Source organism: Dendrobates tinctorius, unplaced genomic scaffold, assembly GCF_039654945.1.
Source record: "Dendrobates tinctorius isolate UK_male_01 unplaced genomic scaffold, ASM3965494v1 ptg000028l, whole genome shotgun sequence".
In the NCBI taxonomy this organism is placed as follows: Eukaryota; Metazoa; Chordata; class Amphibia; order Anura; family Dendrobatidae; genus Dendrobates; species Dendrobates tinctorius.
In genome coordinates this window covers 68,799,472-68,820,867 of record NW_027361696.1, presented here as the reverse complement: position 1 = coordinate 68,820,867, position 21,396 = coordinate 68,799,472, and the positions used below count along the sequence as shown (strand labels likewise).

Here is a 21,396-nt window from a genome sequence, read left to right as displayed (position 1 = left end):
AATTATGTCATGGCTACATGAAGTTTGTAGGACTGTTAGTTTTTAGTGATGTTTTAGTGGAATAAGATCACACAGCCATTCTCGGTCACCCCAGCACTACTCCGCCATGCCTGTGAGAGGAGACTTGTAGGCCATACAATGCTCCGTTGGGAAATTAAAAATGCAAATTGCCTCTTCAGAGAAGAAGAGGACTTTTACTCTCCTATTGGAAGTAAAAATCCTAAAAGTTAATGTCGACCCTTTAACCCCTTCATGACCGGAGCTTTTATCGGTTTTATGTTTAAGTTTTTAGATCCCCTTCTTCCCAGAGCCATAACTTTTTTTTTTTTTTCTGTCAATATGGCCATGTGAGGGCTTATTTCTCTATCGCCACGTTGGGGGACCCAGGAACCATGGGTGTATGCTGCTGCCACTAGGAGGCTGACACTATGCACAGAAAAAGGTTAGCGCCTCCTCCGCAGTATACACCCACCAACCGGCACTAATCTCGTCAGTTTAACTTAGTGTCAGTAGGAGGTGGACACGGGTCTTTCATTAGACCCATATCTAACTCAGTGTGCGGCATTTCTTTTCAGGTTTCCGGAGGGATACAGAGTGAATGGTCACATCTGTAGTCCCACAAAGAGACTGAGCACGGCGTGTACTGCCACCCCGTATCCTCATAGCTCTCCACAGCAGGACCAAGAGCCCCCTAACACGGATGAGTGTCAGGCGATCCAGACTGGTCCTGGTCCCCCGTCTCCCACCCACTCACCCACCAGAGCCTGTCTGTTTGGAAGAGGCGCGGACATCCTTCTACAAGATTCATGGACGCCATCTAGACGATGAAGGTACCTCTTATTTCCCCAGGTTTTCCTCTCAGAAGGCGGAACAGAGAGAGGGTAAGTATGGGGCCCCTGAGTGGCATGGCTAGGCATCACGGCTCCTTTCAGCATGTAGCTCCGTGACAGCCTCTTTTCTCTCCCTGCCTTCTGCAGCCGGGCTTCATGCAGGGATCCAGTCGGGAGCGGTCGCCGCGGCAGTGCAGCGATGTCTCCGCGCCGCCCCGCGTTTCCCAGCGGCCGCCGCATTTACTCAAGGCCTCGGCTTCAATTGGGCCTTGTTCTGCGTCGCGGCCACGCCCCCCGCCTTCATCCTTAGGCGGGCTTCCCTCCCGCCCGTTTTGGGCCCGCCCACCGTTCTCTCCATATTATGCGCCCCTGAGGCGGCGCTCGGGCCGCCCACTCCTAACCTGCCTATTGTCTGCGGGCAGCGCCATCTTCGGCCTTGACAGTGCGGTTAGCTCCGCCCATCCCTCCTCAGCCTCATCAGGAAAGCGTGCGCTTTTCTATCCTGCTCCTCTCAGGCTGCCTCCATTTTCTCAGCCTGTCAGCCGGACTCCGTTTCCTCTGCTTGCGGCCCTGCTGGTCCAGACGAGCTGTGCAGCATCTCTTGCTGGAAGTATCTACAGGACACCTGATCCGTGAGTAGCTCTGCACTGCAGACTGACACCCTCCTCTGCTTCCTGTTCCCCCAACCTTCGAGCACTGCTTCAGTGACTTTCCTTCATCATGTCTAACTCTAAGCCTGATCGTGCTCGTCCTCCTGCTTCCTCCACTTGCACTTTAGTCAAGTACTTTGCATGTTCATCTTGCAAACGCAAACTTCCCTCAGGTCAGTCCACTCCCTTCTGCCTCGACTGCAGCAATCCCATTGAGCCCGCCGCCCATGAGCCCCCTATTGCTCCACGTGAGAGTGAATCCCCCATTCCTGGGTGGGCTTCTTCTCTATCACAATCAGTGGCGGATCTCACCAGGGTGTCTCAGTCCCTAGTGGCCGGACTTGATAAGTTGCCCCTGGACACTTCTGCAGGATCTAGCAGGTCACAAGAGGCTCCATCTGAGCCAGCCAACATTAGCCGCAAAAGGCCCAGGCAGGATCTCCAGCCAGAATCCTCTCCTCACCCCATCTCACCACATAGTCCTTCCAAGCAGTCTCCTTCCCGTGCCTCCTCCCCCGAGTCAGGTGAAGCGTTCTCTGATGCGCCATCCGATGGGATTTTAGAGCTGGATTCGGACCAGATCGCGGACATGAAGGTTACAGTACAGAATCTCATTGCAGCGATCAACTACACTTTCGAGATCACAGACTCCCCTGCGAAACCCTCAGATCAGGAGGTTTCGTTCAGACGGGCAGGAGCACCTTCCAAAGTCTTCGCTTCTCACTCTGAGTTTGAGAAGCTCCTTACCAGGGAAAGAGAAAATCCGATCGGGCGCTTTCAAAGAGGGAAGCTTTTCGGCGTGCTGTATCCATTTTCTCAAGAGCTCACCCACAACTGGTCGGCTTCCCCCTCTGTGGACGCTCCTGTTTCCAGGCTGTCTAACAACACGGTCCTTCCGATCTCAGGTGTGGCATCTCTGAAGGATTCTAACGACAGGATCATAGAATCTTTAGCAAAGTCAGCATTCGAAGCGGCTGCGACGGTGCCAAGTCCGGTTTTTGCTTCCACTTGGGTAGCAAAGGCCATAGCTACTTGGGCGGAGGATCTCCGCCAAGGCATTCTGGATAGAGCCCAGCCAGAGCGGCTGGTTGAGCTAGCCAACCAGATCTCCCATGCAGGTGAATATTTGGTCTCTGCCTCCTTAGATGCCGCGTCTTGTGCAGCTCAAGCGTCCAGCAACGTAGTTGCAATCCGGCGTACAATTTGGCTTAAGGCTTGGCAGGCGGATTTGTCATCAAAAAAGTCCCTTACCAGTCTGCATTTTCAGGGAGCGCGTCTCTTCAGATCCTAGCTGGACCAGATTATTAAAGAAACTACTGGGGGCACAAGCTCTCTTCTCCCTCAGTCCAAACCTCGCAGACCCCCTCCAAGCCGTCAGTTTCGGTCCTTTCGATATTTCAGTCGCAACGACAGAACCTTTTTCCAACCAACAAAGGCCGCAAGCCCGCCAAGATAGGAAGAAGGTTTCCTTTAGGCCCACTCCCTCCTGGCGATCTCACTCCTCCCAAGGCAGATCCTCCAGGTCCAGACGTGGACGGTCCACATAGGCATGACTATCAACAAAGTCCTAAGGCGCCTTCCCAACTGGGCGGCCGACTCCTTTTCTTCAGAGATGTCTGGCTTGGCTCGTTGGAAGACGCTTGGGTCAGGGAAGTTGTATCCTCAGGATACAAGATAGCGTTCGCTTCTCGGCCCTGGGATCACTTCTTCGAGTCCCGTCCTCCAAAAGACCCCGCCTTAGTTCCGGCTTTCTTTGCATCCATCGCCTCTCTTCTCAGTTCAAGGGTGATTGTGCCCGTTCCCGTAACAGAACGGTTCACAGGGTTTTACTCAAACCTGTTTGTAGTGCCGAAAAAAGACGGCGCGGTTCGGCCCATTCTGGATCTCAAATTACTGAACAAAAGGGTCCGCCTGCGACTTTTCAGGATGGAGTCCCTTCGTTCAATAAACGCTTCCATGGAGGCGCAGGAATTCATGTGCTCAATAGACATTCAAGACGCCTATCTGCATGTCCCCATCTTTCTTTGGCATCAGAAGTTCCTGCGTTTCGCAATTCATCAGGACCACTTCCAGTTTGTCGCCCTGCTGTTCGGTCTCGCCACCGCGCCCAGAGTATTTACAAAGATCATGGCGGCGTTGATGGCCCTTTTGAGGATCAGAGGTCTCATCCTCTTTCCGTTCCTCGACGACATTCTAATCAAAGCTCCGTCTTTTCCCCAGGCTCTCGAAAGTCTGACCATCATTCTCGACACACTGTCCAGATTCGGGTGGCTCGTCAACAAAAGGAAGTCCTGCCTTGTTCCGACACAACGTCTTGTGTTTCTAGGCTTATTGTTCGACACCCGTCGATCGAGGTTCTTTCTCCACGAAGAGAAGATGACCTCTCTATGACGGGATGTACGATCGCTGCAGAGCCCCCAGCTTCCATCTTTCCGGTCAGCCATGAGAGTCTTAGGAAAGATGGTGGCGACGGCCGAAGCGATTCTCTTTGTTCAATTCCACTTGAGACCGCTTCAACAGGCCATCCTGTCTCGGTGGAACAGGTCTGTCTTTTACCTGGATTGTCCAATTCGCCTCTCGTCCCGGGTCAAACAGTCCCTCAATTGGTGGCTGACGTAACCTCTCATTTCCCTAGGCCGGTCATTCCTTCCAATTCTCTGGCAGATTGTGATAACGGACGCCAGCCTTCTCAGCTGGGGTGCGGTGTTTCGCGATCGAACTGTTCAGGGTCGGTGGTCGACACGAGACATCTCTGCCGATCAACGTCCTCGAGATACGGGCGATTTATCTGTCTTATTCACTGAGAAAGGCTTCTCAGGGGTCTGCCGATCCGGATTCAGACGGACAATGCCACAGCGGTGGCATACGTCAACCACCAAGGGGGGACACTGAGTCCCTCGGCACTAGCCGAAGTGTCCAGTATTCTCCCGCTGTGCACATTCCCGGCGTGGACAACTGGGCCGCCGACTTTCTCAGCCGCGAGGGTCTCGCGGTTCTGAAACGGTCAGGTTTTTCGGATCGGGTTATTCACACCCTGATCCGGGCTAGAAAGCCATCGTCTTCCAGAATTTATTATCGTACGTGGAAGGCCTATTTCGAGTCATTCCGCCCATGTCCTTTTCACTTCCTTCTATCCTGGTGTTCCTCCAGGCAGGCCTAGACGCGGGCCTTGTCCTCAGCTCTCTAAAGGGTCAAGTCTCGGCACTTTCCATTCTTTTCCAGAAGACGTTATCCTCCCGACTGCAGGTCAAGACTTTTCTTCAGGGGGTGGCTAATGCAGCACCTCCGTATCGCGCTCCCGTGGATCCATGGGATCTCAATCTGGTCCTGGAGGCTCTACAAGGTTCGCCCGTTGAACCTCTCAGGGAAGTTTCCCTATCCCTTCTCTCCTGGAAAGTAGCCTTTCAAGTGGCCATCACCTCCATTCGGCGCGTATCTGAATTGGCGGCCCTTGTCGCCCTCCTTTCTTGGTGCTCCACCAGGATAAGGTGGTCCTGCGGCCCCCGCCTTCCTTCCTTCCTAAGGTGGTGTCCACTTTCCACCTAAATGAGGACATTGTTCTTCCGTCCAGGTCCAATCCACCCTCTTGAGCGCTCCTTAAACAAGCTAGACCTGGTCAGGGCGATGAAGGTCTACCTGGCTAGGACGGCTCCCTTGCGGAAGACAGACTCACTTGTCGTTCCAGATGGTGCGCGGAAAGGTCAGCCGGCCTCCAAGGCTACTATTGCTCGCTGGATCAGATCGGCAATTTTGGAAGCCTACCGGGTCAAGCAAGGAGTGCCCCCTCCTGGAATTAGAGCTCACTCTACCCGGGCAGTGGGTGCCTCCTGGGCGGTGCGCCACAGAGCTTCCGCGCTGCAGCTTTGCAAAGCTGCAACCTGGTCTTCGATCCACTCGTTTGCCAAATTTTACAAGGTTCACACCTACGCTTCGGCAGATGCCAGCCTAGGCAGAAGGATCTTGCAGGTTGCGGTGGTGAGTTCTCAGACCTAATGGAAGTTTGCTTCTCCCTCCCCAGGGACTGCTTTGGGATGTCCCATGGTTCCTGTGTCCCCCAATGAGGCGATAGAGAAAACAGGATTTTTGGTTGCTTACCGTAAAATCTGTTTCTCGGAGCCTTCATTGGGGGACACAGTACCCTCCCATGTTCTGCAACTCCTGTTCTTGTTTTGTGAGTTGGTTACAGTTGAGTTGTCTGTTCTGTTTCACTCTATTTTGTTACTTCTCCTACTGCTTTCTCACTAACTGAAGAGATTAGTGCCAGTCGGTGGGGTGTATACTGCGGAGGAGGAGCTAACCTTTTTCTGTGCATAGTGTCAGCCTCCTAGTGGCTGCAGCATACACCCATGGTTCCTGTGTCCCCCAATGAAGGCTCCGAGAAGCAGACTTTACGGTAAGCAACCAAAAATCCTGTTTTTTTGCAGGACAACTTGTACTTTTAAACGACAGCATAGGTTTTATCGTGTCATGTACTAGAAAACGGGGAAAAAAATTCTAAGTGCCGTGAAATTGCAAAAAAGTGCAATCCCACATTTGTTTTTTGTTTTGCTTTTTTACTAGGTTCACTAAATGCTAAAACTGACCTACCATTATGAATCTGCAGGTCATTACGAGTTCATGGAGACCAAACATGTCTAGGTTCTTTTTTATGTGGTGAAAAAAAAAATTCAAACTTTGCTAAAATAAAATAAATTGCACCATTTTCCGATACCCGTAGCGTCTCCATTTTTCGTGATCTTGGGTTGGATGAGGGCTCATTTTTTGCACACTGACATTTTTAATGATACCATTTTGGTGCAGATACTATCTTTTGCTCGCCCGTTATTGCATTTTAATGCAATGTCGTGGCAACCAAAAAAACGTAATTCTGGCGATTTGACATTTTATTGCTACGCCATTTAGCGATCAGGTTAATCCTTTTTTTGATCGGGCGATTCTGAACGCGGCAATACCAAATATGTGTGTGTTTGTTTTTCTGTTTTTCTTTATTGGGAGGGAGGTGATTTGAACTTTTACATTTTTTTTATTTTATATTTGTAAAAACCTCTTTCTTTAACTTTTGCCATGCTTCAATAGTCTCCATAGGAGACTAGAAGCTGACACAACTCAATCAGCTCAGCTACATAGAGGCAGATCGCCTCTATAGCTGAATTACACACTTCATATGAGCGACGACCACTGGGTGGCGCTCATAGCAATCCGGCACTGAAAACCATAGAGGGCTCCACAAGACCTCTGGTTGTCATGCCGATGACCCCCCGATCATTGACAATAAATGGCTTCACCCAACCACTAACCATGAGTGGAGAAAAATTTTTGATGTTATCATTCATATTGTCTGAAAAAAGGCCAAGAAAGCAAAAAAGCAAAAATTCTGCTGGGGTATGTAAACTTTTGAGCACACTATTCTTTTGGAGGACTGGTAGGGGTGTGTAGAGTTGGCTAATAGTGGCTATCATGTGTGTGTAAGTAATGAGATAATGGGACATCAGGGGCCATGATCCCGCAGGACTGACCTGTGAAGTAATTCCATTTTAAACATGGAGACATGTTCTTGGCCACTGGCCAGCGATGAGGTATAGTATGAGCAAATTAGACTTCAAAAAATACTGGCAGCTTTAATTGAAGTGGTAATGATGAAATTCCATCTGGCAGCACAATATTACTTTCTGCAATATGTGATTTATTCATTTTCTATATTTTCACAAGACTGTAGGGTGCAAGTAGTAGTGCGTACACTAATACAGCTGTATGACAGGGCAGGACAAGGGTCATCTGCTGGGGTCTGGCTAAGAAGCAACTAGCGGGGATCTTGGAACAGGAATGATATCTTTTCAGCAGACAGTGCTCCAAATTCCCTGCGAAGACAGAGTTAAAGGGATGATCCAGCATCTAAAATGAACTATCAACTGTCCTTAACCACTTTTGTCATTTCTTTTATTTCATAACACCCTACACTTTTCCATATCTATCTAATTTCAAAAAAAAATTTTTTACTGTTCTTTCTGTGACATTTCTCAAACCTGACGTCACAGGAGGCTGGGGCTGCAGTCACTCTCCGCAGCATCCTTTGCCTGGAAAATGACATTGCCGGTTGCAGCAAAGCAGTTATTCACCTCTAAAATCCCCTCTAAAGACATCCTGGGTGCTGGGTTGTGGATGCCATTTGAGAGGTGAGTGCAGCGCCAGCACTCTACTTCTGTTAAAGAAGATGTCATCAGAGCAGGTGATGGAAGCAGGGATGAGTGAAAGCAGGACCTAATTTAAAGGGGTGGTCCAGCACTTAGAAAATACTTTCTCCTTCGCCTCATTGGGGGACACAGGTACTGTGGGGTGTATGCTACTGCCGCCTAGAAGCTGACACTAAGTGAAAAAAAGAGGTTAGCTCCTCCTCCGCCGTATAAACCCTCTCCCCGATTGCGGGCGGAAAACAATTTTTAGCTTATTGTCTGTTGGAAGCACACGTTTCCAGACTTTCTTTTTTTTTTTCCCTCTATGAAGATGAGACGGGGCAACGGACCTTATTGAAAGGGTCCGATCTCCCCAAACCAACGGGCGAGCACGTGCGAGTGTCGCCTCCACGTATCCTCTTCCGCGACGTGGGACATGATGCCGGACTTAGCCCTGATCACCCTAAGGTATTAAAAACCTAGGCTGTACAGAGGCCAAGTGTAGTCTGTGCGGCCCCCACTGCTCCACCAATGCTAGACTGTGGTGCTGCAAGGCGGAAGACGGTCCCTCTCCTCACCCCTTGAAGGGTAAGAATGAGCTAGGGTGCCTGAACCGTCCTTTATGTGCCCCCTCACCTCTACCTGAGCTGGAGCTGAAGCATCACGGAGGAGGGTTGCCTGGGAGGGCTCCTGCAGCGACGTTCCACAGGGCAGGAGCCCTAATCCTCTTTCTGGGGGTCAGAGCGACAGCGTCCGCTACGAAATAAGCACGTCCCGGCGTCTGTCACCTTTTCCCCGGCCTTGGCCTCCGTGGGCTGGCGGGTCCGCCCCCAACAGTCCCACAGGAGCCTCCGGCCTGCAGGGGCCGCTCTCACTCCAGGCAGACGCGGGGGAAACAAACCCACACGGCGTCTCCCGGTCCATCCAGTGCCTCGGCATCCATGAGTTCTGCTTCTAGCTCTCCTTCACCAGCAGTCAATAGGGAGCAAGGCTCAGACTACGACTCGGACGAACCCCTTGACCTAGATAAACTGGGGTGTCTGGAAACAGTTGACAGCCTCATTGAAGCTGTCAACCAGACTGGGGATTGAGGATGATTCCACCTTGGCCTCAGGTCACAAGGTGTTATTTAAGCGAGTCAAGTGTCCCCATAGAGTATTTTGCACTCACCCAGAGTTTGAGGACATAGTACAACGACACAAGGAACGGCCGGACAGGTGCTTCTCGGGCCAGAAGGCACTTGAGGCGAGATATCCGTTTGCCCCGGATCTCCGTAAAAAATGGACGGAATCCCCAACGGTGGATCCACCTGTGTCACGCTTGGCTTATAAAACCCTGCTATCCATACCTAGTGGGTCTTCTATTAAGGATCCCACTGATCGTTTAATAGAGAGCTTGGCTCTCTGTGTTTGAGGCGTCAGAATCAGCACTCTCTGTCCCTCGTTCGCGGCAACGTGGGTAGCCAAGGCCATGGTTTCTTGGTCAGAATCATTGAACAGAGCCTTGCAAGATATTGACCTACCAGCAGAAGTGTCAGAGATGGCAAATCAGATTGCTGTGGCTGGGGACTACTTAATTAATGCATCTTTAGATGCAGCCAACTGCGCGGCACTCGCTGCCGCAAATGCAATTTCCATTAGGAGAGCTCTGTGGTAAGGGACATGGCGGGCCGATTCAGCGTCGAAGAAGTCCTTGACTTCCCTACCATATCAATGCGGCTGCCTATTCGGAGAGAGGTTAGATCAGCTCATCTCTGACTCCACAGGAGGGAAGAGCGCTTTTCTCCCTCAACAAAGGGTCAAACCACCGTTTCGTCACCAGTTTCAGGCATGGTTTCGGGCCTTTCGCAACCCCGGGTGGACTACGGCGGCCAATACCGCCACTTCAGGTCGCCTCAAACAGGATAGGGACCGACGGGTCTCATAGAGGGCCAACCCGTTGGGGAGGATGCGTAATCACCAGCCCAGGTCAAGTGGATCCAGGTCCCAAAGATCTTCAGCCAAATGACTCGAGGCATTTTCCAGGCGACACCAGCAAGGTAGGCGGCCGCCTACTCTGGTTTCGCCACGTCTGGCTCACCGTCACACACATCGGTAAGAGAGCTGGTGTCCTCAAGGTACAAGATAGAATTTGTCAGGTACCCCCAAGGCGTTTTTTGTTTTTTTTCTTTCACGTGTTCTCAGGGTGGATGCTCGGGCAAAAGCTTAACTAGGGGCCATCGAATTGCTTCAGCTCAACGGAGTCATTCTTCCTGTACCGGAAAACGAGAAGGCTCAAGGCTTCTATTCCAACCTGTTTGCAGTCCCCAAAAAGGATGGGATTGTCAGGGCCGTTTTGGACCTAAATTTGTTCAGGAACTTTATCAGGATCAGACTTTTCCGGATGGAGCCTCTCCATTCAGTCATATGGGCCAGGGAGAATATTTGGCCTCTATCGATATCCAGGACGCCTACCTACATATCCCCATTTTCCCTCCGCATCAAAGATTTCTACGCTTCGCCATTAACGGTGTACATTTCCTTCGGGCTAGCCACCGCCCCCAGAGTGTTCACAAAGGTCATGGCAGTTGTCATGACCATCCTGCACTCCCGGGGCATAATCGTCTTGACTTACTTAGACGACCTCTTGGTCAAGGGCCCTTCAGTTTGGGCATGCGAGGAAAATGTCAGCATCACGCTAGATACTCTTTCCCGCTTAGGGTGGTTGGTCAGTGTGAAAAAATCATCCCTTGTGCCAGCTCAGAGGATTTCCTTTTTAGAATAATAATCAGCAGCTTGGGGCGCTGCGTGCAGGACACAAAAGCAACAAATAAAAAGACAATACCACCTATTTGTCCAAACCGTAAAATAATAATTATAAATATATAAATATTTGCGCTAAAAATATGTCCTGTTGTCCAAAAAAAAGGAAATTTTGTATAATTTTTTTTTTTTTTTGTAGAAGACCCTAAAAACCATGTGACGCTGCCAATAAAAAATGAATAAGCACTCTGAGATACGAAACAATGTTATGCCTGATAAAACAAACTAATGATGATTCTAAAATTTGAACCTACTAAATCCATATCAACCAAACAAATACCTTTTAGCAGCTAAAGCCGTGTTCAGACGATATTCTCTAGTCCCAATTCAGAGCTGAGTTCACAGGGTGACTGCTCCCGCAGTATTCACTAGATGCCAATGGTCCTTGTACTGGAAATGTGTCCAATCTCAATCCAAACAAAAGTGGAAGTAACCAGAATTAGTATTAAAGGTTAGGAGATGATGCTCCCCTGATGTGGTGACAGGTAAAGGACCATGTCCGGCCAGTGACAATCGTCCTGCTGGTTGGCGTGCTCCCACCACGGCAGAGCGGCGGGCACGCCGTGTAGAAGCTGAAAGCCGGCAAGGTGCAGGACCTTGCGTGACGTCACAATCACGTGATAAGTCACGTGATCGGCTAAGGAGCGCTAGAAGGACCCAATTTCCTACGCGTTTCGGAAGACTGCTGCTTCCTTCATCAGGGATGGTCCTTGTTACGAAGATAGCGCTTAAATACCTGACCCACATTCAGAGGAAAATTAAATATTAAAAGCAAATAATTCTGTTTCGCTATTTAGTTCATTTTAAATATCCATTCACTTTCTTCTTTCGACATCTGATTAATGTAATTCCCCTTTCTCCAGCTTTTTTTTTTTAGCTATTTTAATTCCAGTTACCTTAATGTCTCTAATAGAGCCTCCATGATGTGTAGAGAAATGATGATTAGACAAAGGATGGCCAGTAAACTTCTTGGTAATGTTTCGCAGGTGTTCAGCAATCCTTATGCACATTGGACATATAGTTCTAACAATGTACATTTTCCCACATGGACATGTGATCCCATAAATGACTCCTTTGGTATCACAGGTAATAAAGTTTGTGATATTAAACTCAATGCATTTATTGGTAATTGCCATTTGTTTTTTCGTGCCCAATTTTTTTGCACGGACCACATTTTTTGCATGGGGAAAAAAGCCACTCGGAAATTTCCTTTTTAGGGATGATCTTCGACACCTTACGAGGGTTGCTAATTCTCCGTCGAGACAAGGCACTAGCTGTCCGTCAGGGAGTCCGGACACTTAGCCAACCAGTCTCTCACACCATCCGGTTCGGGATGAGGATTCTAGGGAAGATTGTGGCAGCAATGGAAGCGATCCCGTTCGCCCAGTTCCATCTTTGCCCCCTGCAACTCGCCCTCTTGTCATCCTGGGACAAGAACCCTTTCACGCTCGATCACCGGTGCCGGTTGTCCTCGCAGGTCAGACAGTCACTCGAGTGGTGGACAATCAGGTCTTCCCTTTTCCCCCAGACCATTGGTTGGTGGTCACAACCGACACCAGCCTCCTCGGCTGGGGAGCGGTTTGTCACCACCACACGACCCAGGGACGGTAGTTGCCGCAGGAGGCACGCTTCCCGATCAACATGTTGGAGATACGAGCGATCCGGCTGGCTCTGCAACATTTTCATCACCTTCTAGCAGGCCGCCCCATCCGGATTCAATCGGACAACGCCACGGCGGTGGCTTACATAAATCATCAAGGGGGCACCCGGAGCAGAGCAACCATGCGCGAGGTAGGGCATGTTCTTCTCTGGGCCGACAGGAATCATTCGGTGATATCGGCGGTCCACATCCCGGGCGTAGAGAACTGGGCGGCAGACTTCCTCAGCCAGCAGGATCTTGTGTCCGGGGAATGGTCATTACACCCCGAGGTCTTCCAGCAGATTTGCCAACGGTTGGGAACACCGGATGTGGACCTCATGGCCTCCAGGATGAAAAACAAGGTGCCCACATTTGTCGCTCTGTCCCGGGACCCCCAGGCAATCGCCGTGGATACATTTGTTCTGCCATGGAACCAGTTTCACCTCCCATACCTATTTCTCCCCCTGCCACTGCTTCCGAGAGTCATCAAGAAGATCAAGGCAGAAGGGATTCCAGCTATTCTGCTGGCCCCAGACTGGCTCCGTCGGGCATGGTACACAGAGCTAGTGCAACTGCTCACCGACTTTCCCTGGCGACTGCCAGAGCACCCAGATTTACTTTCCCAGGGCCCGATCTGCCATCCAAACTCGGGGGCCCAGCGTTTGACGGCTTGGCCGTTGAATCTTGGATTCTGACCCAGGCGGGGTTTGGGAGCGAAGTGGTTGCTACAATGGTTAGCGCCCGGAAGCCTACCTCGGCACGAATTTACCATCACACCTGGAAGGTTTTCTTCTCATGGTGTCGAGGCCGCGGTTGTTCTTCACTGAGGTTCAATATCCCTAACATCTTGGCCTTTCTCCAGTCTGGCTTAGACTCAGGCTTGGCCCAAGTTCCCTCAGGAGACAGATATCGGCCTTATCCGTCCTTTTCCAGCGCAGGATTGCTACCAATTTTCAGGTAAAAACTTTCATCCAGGTAGTATCCCACTTGGTACCTCCCTATAGGGCGCCTATGGACGCCTGGGACCTTAACCTGGTCTTAGGCGTTCTGCAGGAAGCTCCATTTGAACCGCTACAGGATGTCTCTGTCGTACCTTTCCTGGAAGTTGGCATTCCTCGTAGCTATAACTTCTTTCAGGCGGGTCTCGGAGCTGGCAGCCCTATCTTGTCGAGCCGCGTTTCTCACTTTCCGCAAGGATAAGGTGGTTCTCAGACCAGCTCCTCCTTTTCTGCCAAAGGTCGTTTCCTCGTTTCACATTAGCGAGGATATTGTCTTGCCCTCTTTTTGTCCAGCACCGGTACACCGTGTGGAAAAGGCCCTTCATAGGTTGGATCTGGTGAGAGCACTCAGGAGGTACGTGTCACGGACGGCACCTTTTCGTCAGTCAGACGTGCTGTTCGTGCTCCCTGAAGGTCTCAGGAAGGGACTCGCTGCCTCAAAATCGACCATAGCCAGGTGGATTCGGTTGACTTTTTAAGAGTCTTACCGCATCAGAGGCGCCCCAGTTCCAGCAGGGATCAGAGCACACTCTACTCGGACGGTGGGCGCCTCTTGGGCTCTTTGGCACCAGGCATCGGCAGAACAGGTTTGCAAGGCAGCAACCTGGTCCAGCCTGCACACATTTGCCAAACATTACAATATCCATACTCAAGCTTCAGCGGATGCGAGCCTGGGTAGAAGGATTCTCCAAGCAGCAGTGGCGCACCTTTTAGACAGGAGGTGCATGTAGCTTGGATCGGTGAGTCAACTTCCCACCCAAGGACTGCTTTAGAACGTCCCACAGTACCTGTGTCCCCCAATGAGGCGAAGGAGAAACATGGATTTTTGTGATAAACGCACCGTAAAATCCTTTTCTCCGAGACGCTCATTGGGGGACACAGCACCCACTCTGGTGGCCAATTGGCTCTTGTTTGTTTAATTAATATGCATTTTCTTTTTGATAATAGGGTGGTGTTTTTTCTAGACATGTTACCTGCATTAAGGTTGATTTTGTTTTATTTTTGTTCTCCTACTGCTTTTGCACCAAACTGGTTTCCGCCCCCAATCGGGGCGAGGGTGTATACGGCGGAGGAGCTATCCTCTTTTTTCACTTAATGTCAGCCTCCAGGCGGCAGTACCATACACCCCACAGTACCTGTGTCCCCCAATGAGTGTCTCAGAGAAAAGGATTTTACGGTGAGTTAATCACAAAAATCCATGTTTCTAGATAGTTAGAAAGTATTTTCTAAGTGCTGGACCACCCCTTTAAATGATTTTTTTTCTGGCTATCTGAGCCTTTCTATACATGGTTTATCTGCAGCTTCAAAAAGTATTTAAAACTTGAAAAATTTCTGGACTGAAAAAGCAATGAGAAAAATTTCTCCTGCATAAAGCAAATTCTTATACAGCTACAGCAGTGAAAGATTTAAAAAGTTATGGGCACTGAAAAGTGAAGAGGCAAAAACTATAAAAAAAAAAAAAAAACCCACACCTGCCATTGAGACCTTTTCAGGAGCGGTTATTGGAGGAGCTGTCCACCTTTTGGGGACTTTTTTTTTTTTTTTTTTTTTTAAAGTATTGTGTATTTTCACTAAAAATCATTTTTTGTAATTGGACTAAGTTTAAAATGTTGCATACCCTGTATATTGCTGGCTGCGTAATGAGTTAACTGAGGATCCATCTGTGAACTCAATCTGACAGTTCCATGGTAGTGTTTGTAATTCTTTTTCTAAGTGCCTCACAGCTAATTTATGACCACAGACCACATTAAAGTTGAATCTGCAGCAAAACAAAGAGATTGTAAGAGCAAAAACTCTGCAAAATATCTAATGAAACCCAATTGCAAAAGCGATTTGTAGCTACAAACACATGTATTTAAGTTAAAAAAAAACCAAAAAACTGGACAACCCCTTTACGACATATAGGTACGTCATAGGTTGTGTCCTGGCATTTGATGCGGGCTCTGACTTTGAGCCCGCATGTTTTCAGGCATGTGATAGCTGATCTGATCAGCTGACATGTGCCCCTAACAGCCACTGGTGTAATCGCAATCAATCTATGACAGCAACACTTTAACATGCCAAAGTGCATCCCTAACCATACCCATTGGTGCCCCTGTCACATGAGCGTGGGACACCAATGGGTTGCTCCATTCAAAATAAAACAAGAAAAAAAAATTCCAAAATACTCCTTTTATATTGCCCGATCTATCAAAATATAAAAAGAATCTGATAAACCGCCGTAACTAAAAAAAAAAAAAAAAAAATCAAAACGCCAGAATTGCCTTTTTCTTTGGTTACCGCAACATTGAAATAAAATTCAATAAGAGACAATCAAAAAATCAAATACACCCCAAAATGGTATCAATTAAAACGTCATCTTGCCGCGCAAAAAGCGCTCACATGGCTCCAGGTCCCGAAAAATGGAGATCTCAGAAAATGGTGTTTGTTTTTTTGTTTTGTTTTTTTTTTTAATGCACGCTTTGGATTTCTTTTTCACCACTTAATAAAAAAGAACCTAGACATGTTTGGTGTCTGAATTCGTAATGACCTGGAGAATCATAATGGCAGGTCACTTTTAATGTTTAGTGAATGTAGTAAAAAAAAAAATAAGTAGAATAGCACTTTTTTTTTCTTGCTCTTGGAATTTTGATATGGAAAACCAATGGTGTCGTTCAAAAGTACAACTCATTCCACAAGAAACAAGTTCACGTGGCTATCTTGATGAGAGAAGCAACAAACTGAAAATCCCAAGATGATGAAGGTGTTAAGGGGCTAAAATATATTGGGCTCCTGATTATCCATGTAGTGTAGGAGTTGTCCTATTTTCGTGGTGCATCATCAACACAGAATTTTGGATCCCGAAAATGACTTAGATTAAGGTTTGCTTCAATACTGTTTGGATGAACAAGACAAGTCAAGAAACTTTTTTTTTATTTTATTCCTAGCTGGAAAATCAACTTTTATTAAAGAAAACCTTGTGCCCAAAGGTTATGTCTATGCCAACAGGGTGAGTAGATGGGAAATTGCATAGTAATGAGTATTATCCCATGCTTTGTTGTAGGAGAGAGTAGAAATGTATTTACGGGTTTTCCTGACGCTTTTCTCTGTTTTAGGACACCCTAGGAACGTGGCAGAAATGTGTCGCGGCCTGTGAAGAAGCTCTGAAAAACAAAAAGAGTATAGTAATAGATAATACCAACCCTGACGTGGAATCTCGTGGCCGGTTAGTAATGCATTTCCACAGTTTTAATAAATACATTTATTCCTCATCCTCATAAACTTTGCATTACGTTATCCCTCTGTTATTCCTACTGGAAATGAGGGACAACCCTTGTTGACGAGGCACGCTCAGATAAGCCCCCGTTACACACTGCGATATCACTAGCAATATCGCTGTAAAGTCACCGATTTTGTGACGTTGCAGCGATATTACTAGCGATATCGCTGCATCTGATCCTTACCTCCGACCGGCTCCCCCGCTGGTTATCGCTGATCGCGCTAGAAGCTCCTGGACTATTCCTTGTCGGTCATTTCCTGCTGGGCTTCCTGCTGTGACGACGAGCGATGCGTGGACGCGTGCGGGAGGACGCAGGATCGCCGCGTCTGACAGGTAAGTAACGACCCCCGTCCCCTGCGATGTCGCTGGTGAGATCTGCCTGAGTGGCAGCTCACTAGCGACCACCTAGCGATGCACCAGCGATCCTGACCGCGTCATATCGCTAGTCGGGATCGCTGGTGAGTCGCTAGGTGTAACGGTACCCATACTGTACAATCCTTGCCGACACTGTCAGACCTCGTGTGGACACTTCATATTGATAAGGGATTATATGCTTATATTTCCAGGAGAAGAGATGCTTCAACATTATGCTTATATTTCCAGGAGAAGAGATGCTTCAGCATTGTTTTACCATAAGAATAAAAGCTGTGATTTTTTTTTTTTTTTTAAGTTACAAGCATTCAAGATTAAATTGCCTGCATGCCGATTGGTAATGTGATCTACCCCTATAATCCCTCAGGTACATTGACTGTGCAAAGAAAGCAGGTGTTCCGGTCCGTTGCTTCTTTTTCGTAGCACCTATCGAGTTGGCTAAGCACAACAATCGGGTAGGTGTGAGTACTTAGTCTAGCAGATATCTCTAAAGAGGACCTGTCACCTGGTCTTAAGTGACAAGTATTTAATGCTATTTTATTTCCACTGCTCCCCTGATTATTCCATTTTTTGCTTTTATGAAATCCGTCATACAGTTCCAGAGATATGAGCCTTTTATTCAGTACCTGCTGGTGAGTACCGCCCCCTGGTAGCGCTAAATAAAAGCCATATCTCAGGAACCATATGATGGATTTTAAAAAAGAAAATAGTGGATTACTCAGAGGAACAGTGGGAATAAAATAAAAGCAAAAAAACTGTCCACTTTTGACCTGGCGATAAGTTGTTTTTAAGGCTCGACATAACAATTCTTTCACTTCTTGACAGTTTCGGGAGATGACCAGTAAAGGACACGTGTCAGTAAACGACATGGTCATGAATAGCTACAAGTAAGTTAATAGCACTAGTAACTGAGGCAATAATTTCCTTATTTTATGATATCGTCATGGGGCTCATACTTTGTGGGGTATTCCCGTCTCATGTATTTATGGCATATCCATTGTATTTCCCTTAAACGTACAGCATTGTAAGTGATGCTGTTTTTACTGGAGAGGTGGTGGGAGACAGAATCAGATCCCACATATGTTATATATTTATTTTATATCCTAGGAATATGCAATAAATGCATGAGAAAACAAAGGGTTGTCCCTTATCAGAAAAGTTGTAGTAGTAAAACAAAAAGCACAACAGCTGTGCCTTACTCATCACCCCCAGGTCCAAAGTGGAGTCTCCGCCGCTGTGCCGGTGTCTGTTATTGTCTGCAGTGTTGATGTCACACTGAAATCACTGCAGCCAATCAGTGAGCTCAGCAGTTTACGGCAGAGTCGCAGAGCTCAATCATGGTCCGCACCACAGACACCGCGAGCAGCGGTGGATAAAAGTGCCCCTATCTACCCAGCAGTCGGATCCCTACTGATCAGCAAAGTATGTGATAACTTGTTGCACCGAACAACTACTTTAAACGTTGACTTTCACTTTCCGTTTTCAATGGACGCGCACGTTAAATAAGCCATGTAAAAATTGTACTTTTTATTTACTACGTTTCTTTTTTTGTTTTTCTTTAATGTCCGTGCAGAAGTAAATTTGTGGCTCCCTCTCTGACCGAAGGTTTCAGTGAAATTCTCAAAATCAATTTTGTGCCAAATTTCAAGGATCCGGATCTAAAAGCGCTGTATCAGCAATTCTCTGAGGGCTGAGATTCATCTTCCACAATACGGGAGTGGTCATCATTTTTTTTTTTTAGTTTACATGTAAGCAAGCACCTTTATTTGCTGTCAGGGCCACATCATTGCACTCTGTTACCATTTGGTGGCGCCATTGATTTGTAGAATTTGATGTCACTTTTTTTTTTTTTTTTCTAATGCTGATTGTTCTTATTGATAAATAAATATAACAGACCAATCCAAAAATAATTGTGGTCATTATGAATATGGAAGTGATTGTAGCCATTACCGGGACTGACCCTCAATTACAGGACTGAATGACACCTTTTGTCTTCTTGACATTGCACCCGTGCCAGTGATTTCATTCCTTGGCGTGCGCACAAGCTTTTGAGATTGCTCAAATATGTCCCCCTAAATGCAGGCACTTAAATGCTGGAACATTTTCTCGGCTGATGAAAAACATTGAATTCTTCACAGATTCCTAATGGAACACACAATGTGCCGGCCTCAGGAATATCAAGAAGACTGGGTTTTGGCTACGGGGATAGAGGGAGGGGGGCCGTATGCATCTCCTGCAATTCCCTTAAATGGGATATTAGAAGAACAAACCGGATTGGTGATATATGATCTTGTCTGATCGCCAGGACCCCCAAAGAGTGGAGTGCCCTGTAAATGGAGTAGAAGTGTCCGTATATGATCAGGTCTATGGGAGCTGCGGCCTTACATGTGCACAATCCTTCCTTTTACAGTGAGACCCTGTTCTCATGATCAGTGGGGTTCTCGGCAGTCAGATCCCCATCCTCACACATCCTGATTAATCTTGTTCCTGGGAGTCTGGCTAGATGTCCGCTAGCTTCAGGCTTAGGCAAGGCACAAAGTGATCTTCACCCTTCCTCAAATCTTACTCCTGTCCCTGCTAAAGTAAGATTTGTGGTGTAGTGATCGAAATGGGTGCGAAAAACAAACGCTTACTAAAAACCGGACTCCTTCCCAGAAATCGCGCGTTTTTTTCCGCGCGATTTCACCGCGATTATGATCGCGATTTTGCCGCGATTTTCGCGTGCGATATTCAAGCACTTTCCAAGCGATTTGAAGCATCGCTTGGAAAGTGATTGACAGGTTGGTCACACTTGTCAAACATAGTGTTTGACAAGTGTGACGAGGTTTTTACTATTGAGGCCGCCTATGCGGCATCAATAGTAAAAGATAGAATGTTGAAATGCTAAAAAAAAATAAAAAATCGGGGTATATTTACCTTCCGGCGTCCCGCGCTGCATTCCCGGGCCACAGCGTTCCCAGTAATGCCTTGCGAGACCTGTGATGAGGTAGTCTCGCGTTGCTATAGCGATCTCGCGAGACCACGTCATCACAGGACCTTGCCGCAAGGCATTACTGGGAACGCTGTGGCCCGGGAATGCATCGCGGGACGCCGGAAGGTAAATATACCCCGATTTTTTTATTTTTTATTCTTTTTTTACAGGGGGATGGTACCCAGGGCCTGGAGGACAGTCTCCTCTTCTCCACACCGTGGGTACCAACCGCACATGAGACGCTTAACTTCCCGCATGGTGGGCATAGCCACATGCGGGAAGTAAGCGATTCTCATGCATTCCTATGGGTGCGGAATCGCGGCAATTCTTTGCGATTCCGCACAAAGAATGAGCATGCTGCGATTTTTTCCGCGATGCGATTCCGCCGCAAAAAAAGTGCAGCATTAGCACAGCATGTGCGAAATGCCATAGGAATGCATGGGGTGCGTTCTGTACACGATTTTTAAGCGTTTTCGCGCCGAAAATCGCTGCAAAAACGCTTAAAAATCGCTACGTGTGCACACAGCCTAAAAGCGGCAAAATATTTTTCGCAACCTCACGTTGTGCAAAAAAAATTGCATATTTTCAAGGCTTTTACTGTAGAGCTTTCATGAATTGGGGCACTGTATGTGTGTGTGAAACCTCTTACTGGGGACCCATCCAGGTGGAAATACCCCTATGCAGAGAAAAAAAAAATATTCTCAGATTTTCAGAGGTCAGGTCCCCCCATCCCTTTAAAGGGACTCTTATCAGCTGTGTTCCCTTTAAAGAAGTATCTAAATGATTGTGTAGTGCAAAAAAATATGGAAGTCATGTTTCGGGTAGCAAGAAACTGCAACGGTTCCGAGAGAAAAACGCTTTGAAAAGCCGTCGAGCGTATGTGTTTCAGATGAGCAGAGCTTGGCAGCTTGTCCCCGACACGCTCCCGTATACTGATAGGTTTTCCCTTATATACACAAGCCAAGGGGGTCCTGAATTGTACTAATCCTAAGTTTCACAAACAACTTTTCTAAGTATTTTTTGCCGCCTTACACAGATGCAGATTTAGTAATGCAGCCGGTGCCTGATTCTTGCTACCATGGTTCAGGCATTTCCAGAGTAGTCCCTTTAAGCCCCTTTTTTTGTGTACTCAGACCACCGCCATTTGCATCTTTTTCACCAATCGCTATGCTAACACCCACATAGTTAGGACAGGGTGCTCATAAAGCACTTTGGGGTCATCTAGTACCACCATAACCCCCCAGCATAAACCCTTCCCCTTTCTGGCTGGATTTTGTCTCTCTTTACTAACAGTGAAACCTATATTCTAAGCATGCATGAAGACTGCCGGGATATTAAAACCGTCCTAAGAATGTCCCTGCCTGTAACACTGTGTCCTGTGAGCCCAGGATGAACTATGACTGCAAGGAATAACGAACTGCTAAAGTCATTGTCATCACTGGTCCTGAGTGACAGCACCAGGCAGGAAGCATTACTGAATACACGGGCATGGGGTTGGCTTTTTCGGAAAGGGTTAATGGGCAGCAATGATATGTTCACTCTCATTTAGAGAATGAAAATACAGGGCAGGAAGAATGACGGCAGCATCTGCGCCTCGGGCCGAGCAGAGGACGAGGATCCAGCTGTTGCTGACCTACTTCTTCTATGATTCTCAGCCGGCCAATATTTCCTCATTTTGCGCTGTATATATTTTGTAGAACAAGACC

General features: G+C 47.7%; 1 protein-coding gene across 3 annotated transcripts in view; it reads left to right on the top strand.

Annotated features, from left to right (window-relative positions):
• The window catches only part of PNKP (polynucleotide kinase 3'-phosphatase), a 76,133-nt gene extending 57,515 nt beyond the window's left edge, over window positions 1-18,618 (top strand). For all 3 annotated transcript variants that reach the window (XM_073570938.1, XM_073570939.1, XM_073570940.1), the window contains exons 13-17: window positions 16,016-16,077; window positions 16,184-16,293; window positions 17,087-17,174; window positions 17,545-17,606; window positions 18,293-18,618. In XM_073570938.1, coding sequence (XP_073427039.1) covers window positions 16,016-16,077; window positions 16,184-16,293; window positions 17,087-17,174; window positions 17,545-17,606; window positions 18,293-18,413 — 443 coding nt within the window. In that variant the 3' untranslated portion in view covers window positions 18,414-18,618. The remainder of the gene's footprint in view (window positions 1-16,015; window positions 16,078-16,183; window positions 16,294-17,086; window positions 17,175-17,544; window positions 17,607-18,292) is intronic.
• The last annotated feature ends 2,778 nt before the right edge of the window (window positions 18,619-21,396 follow it).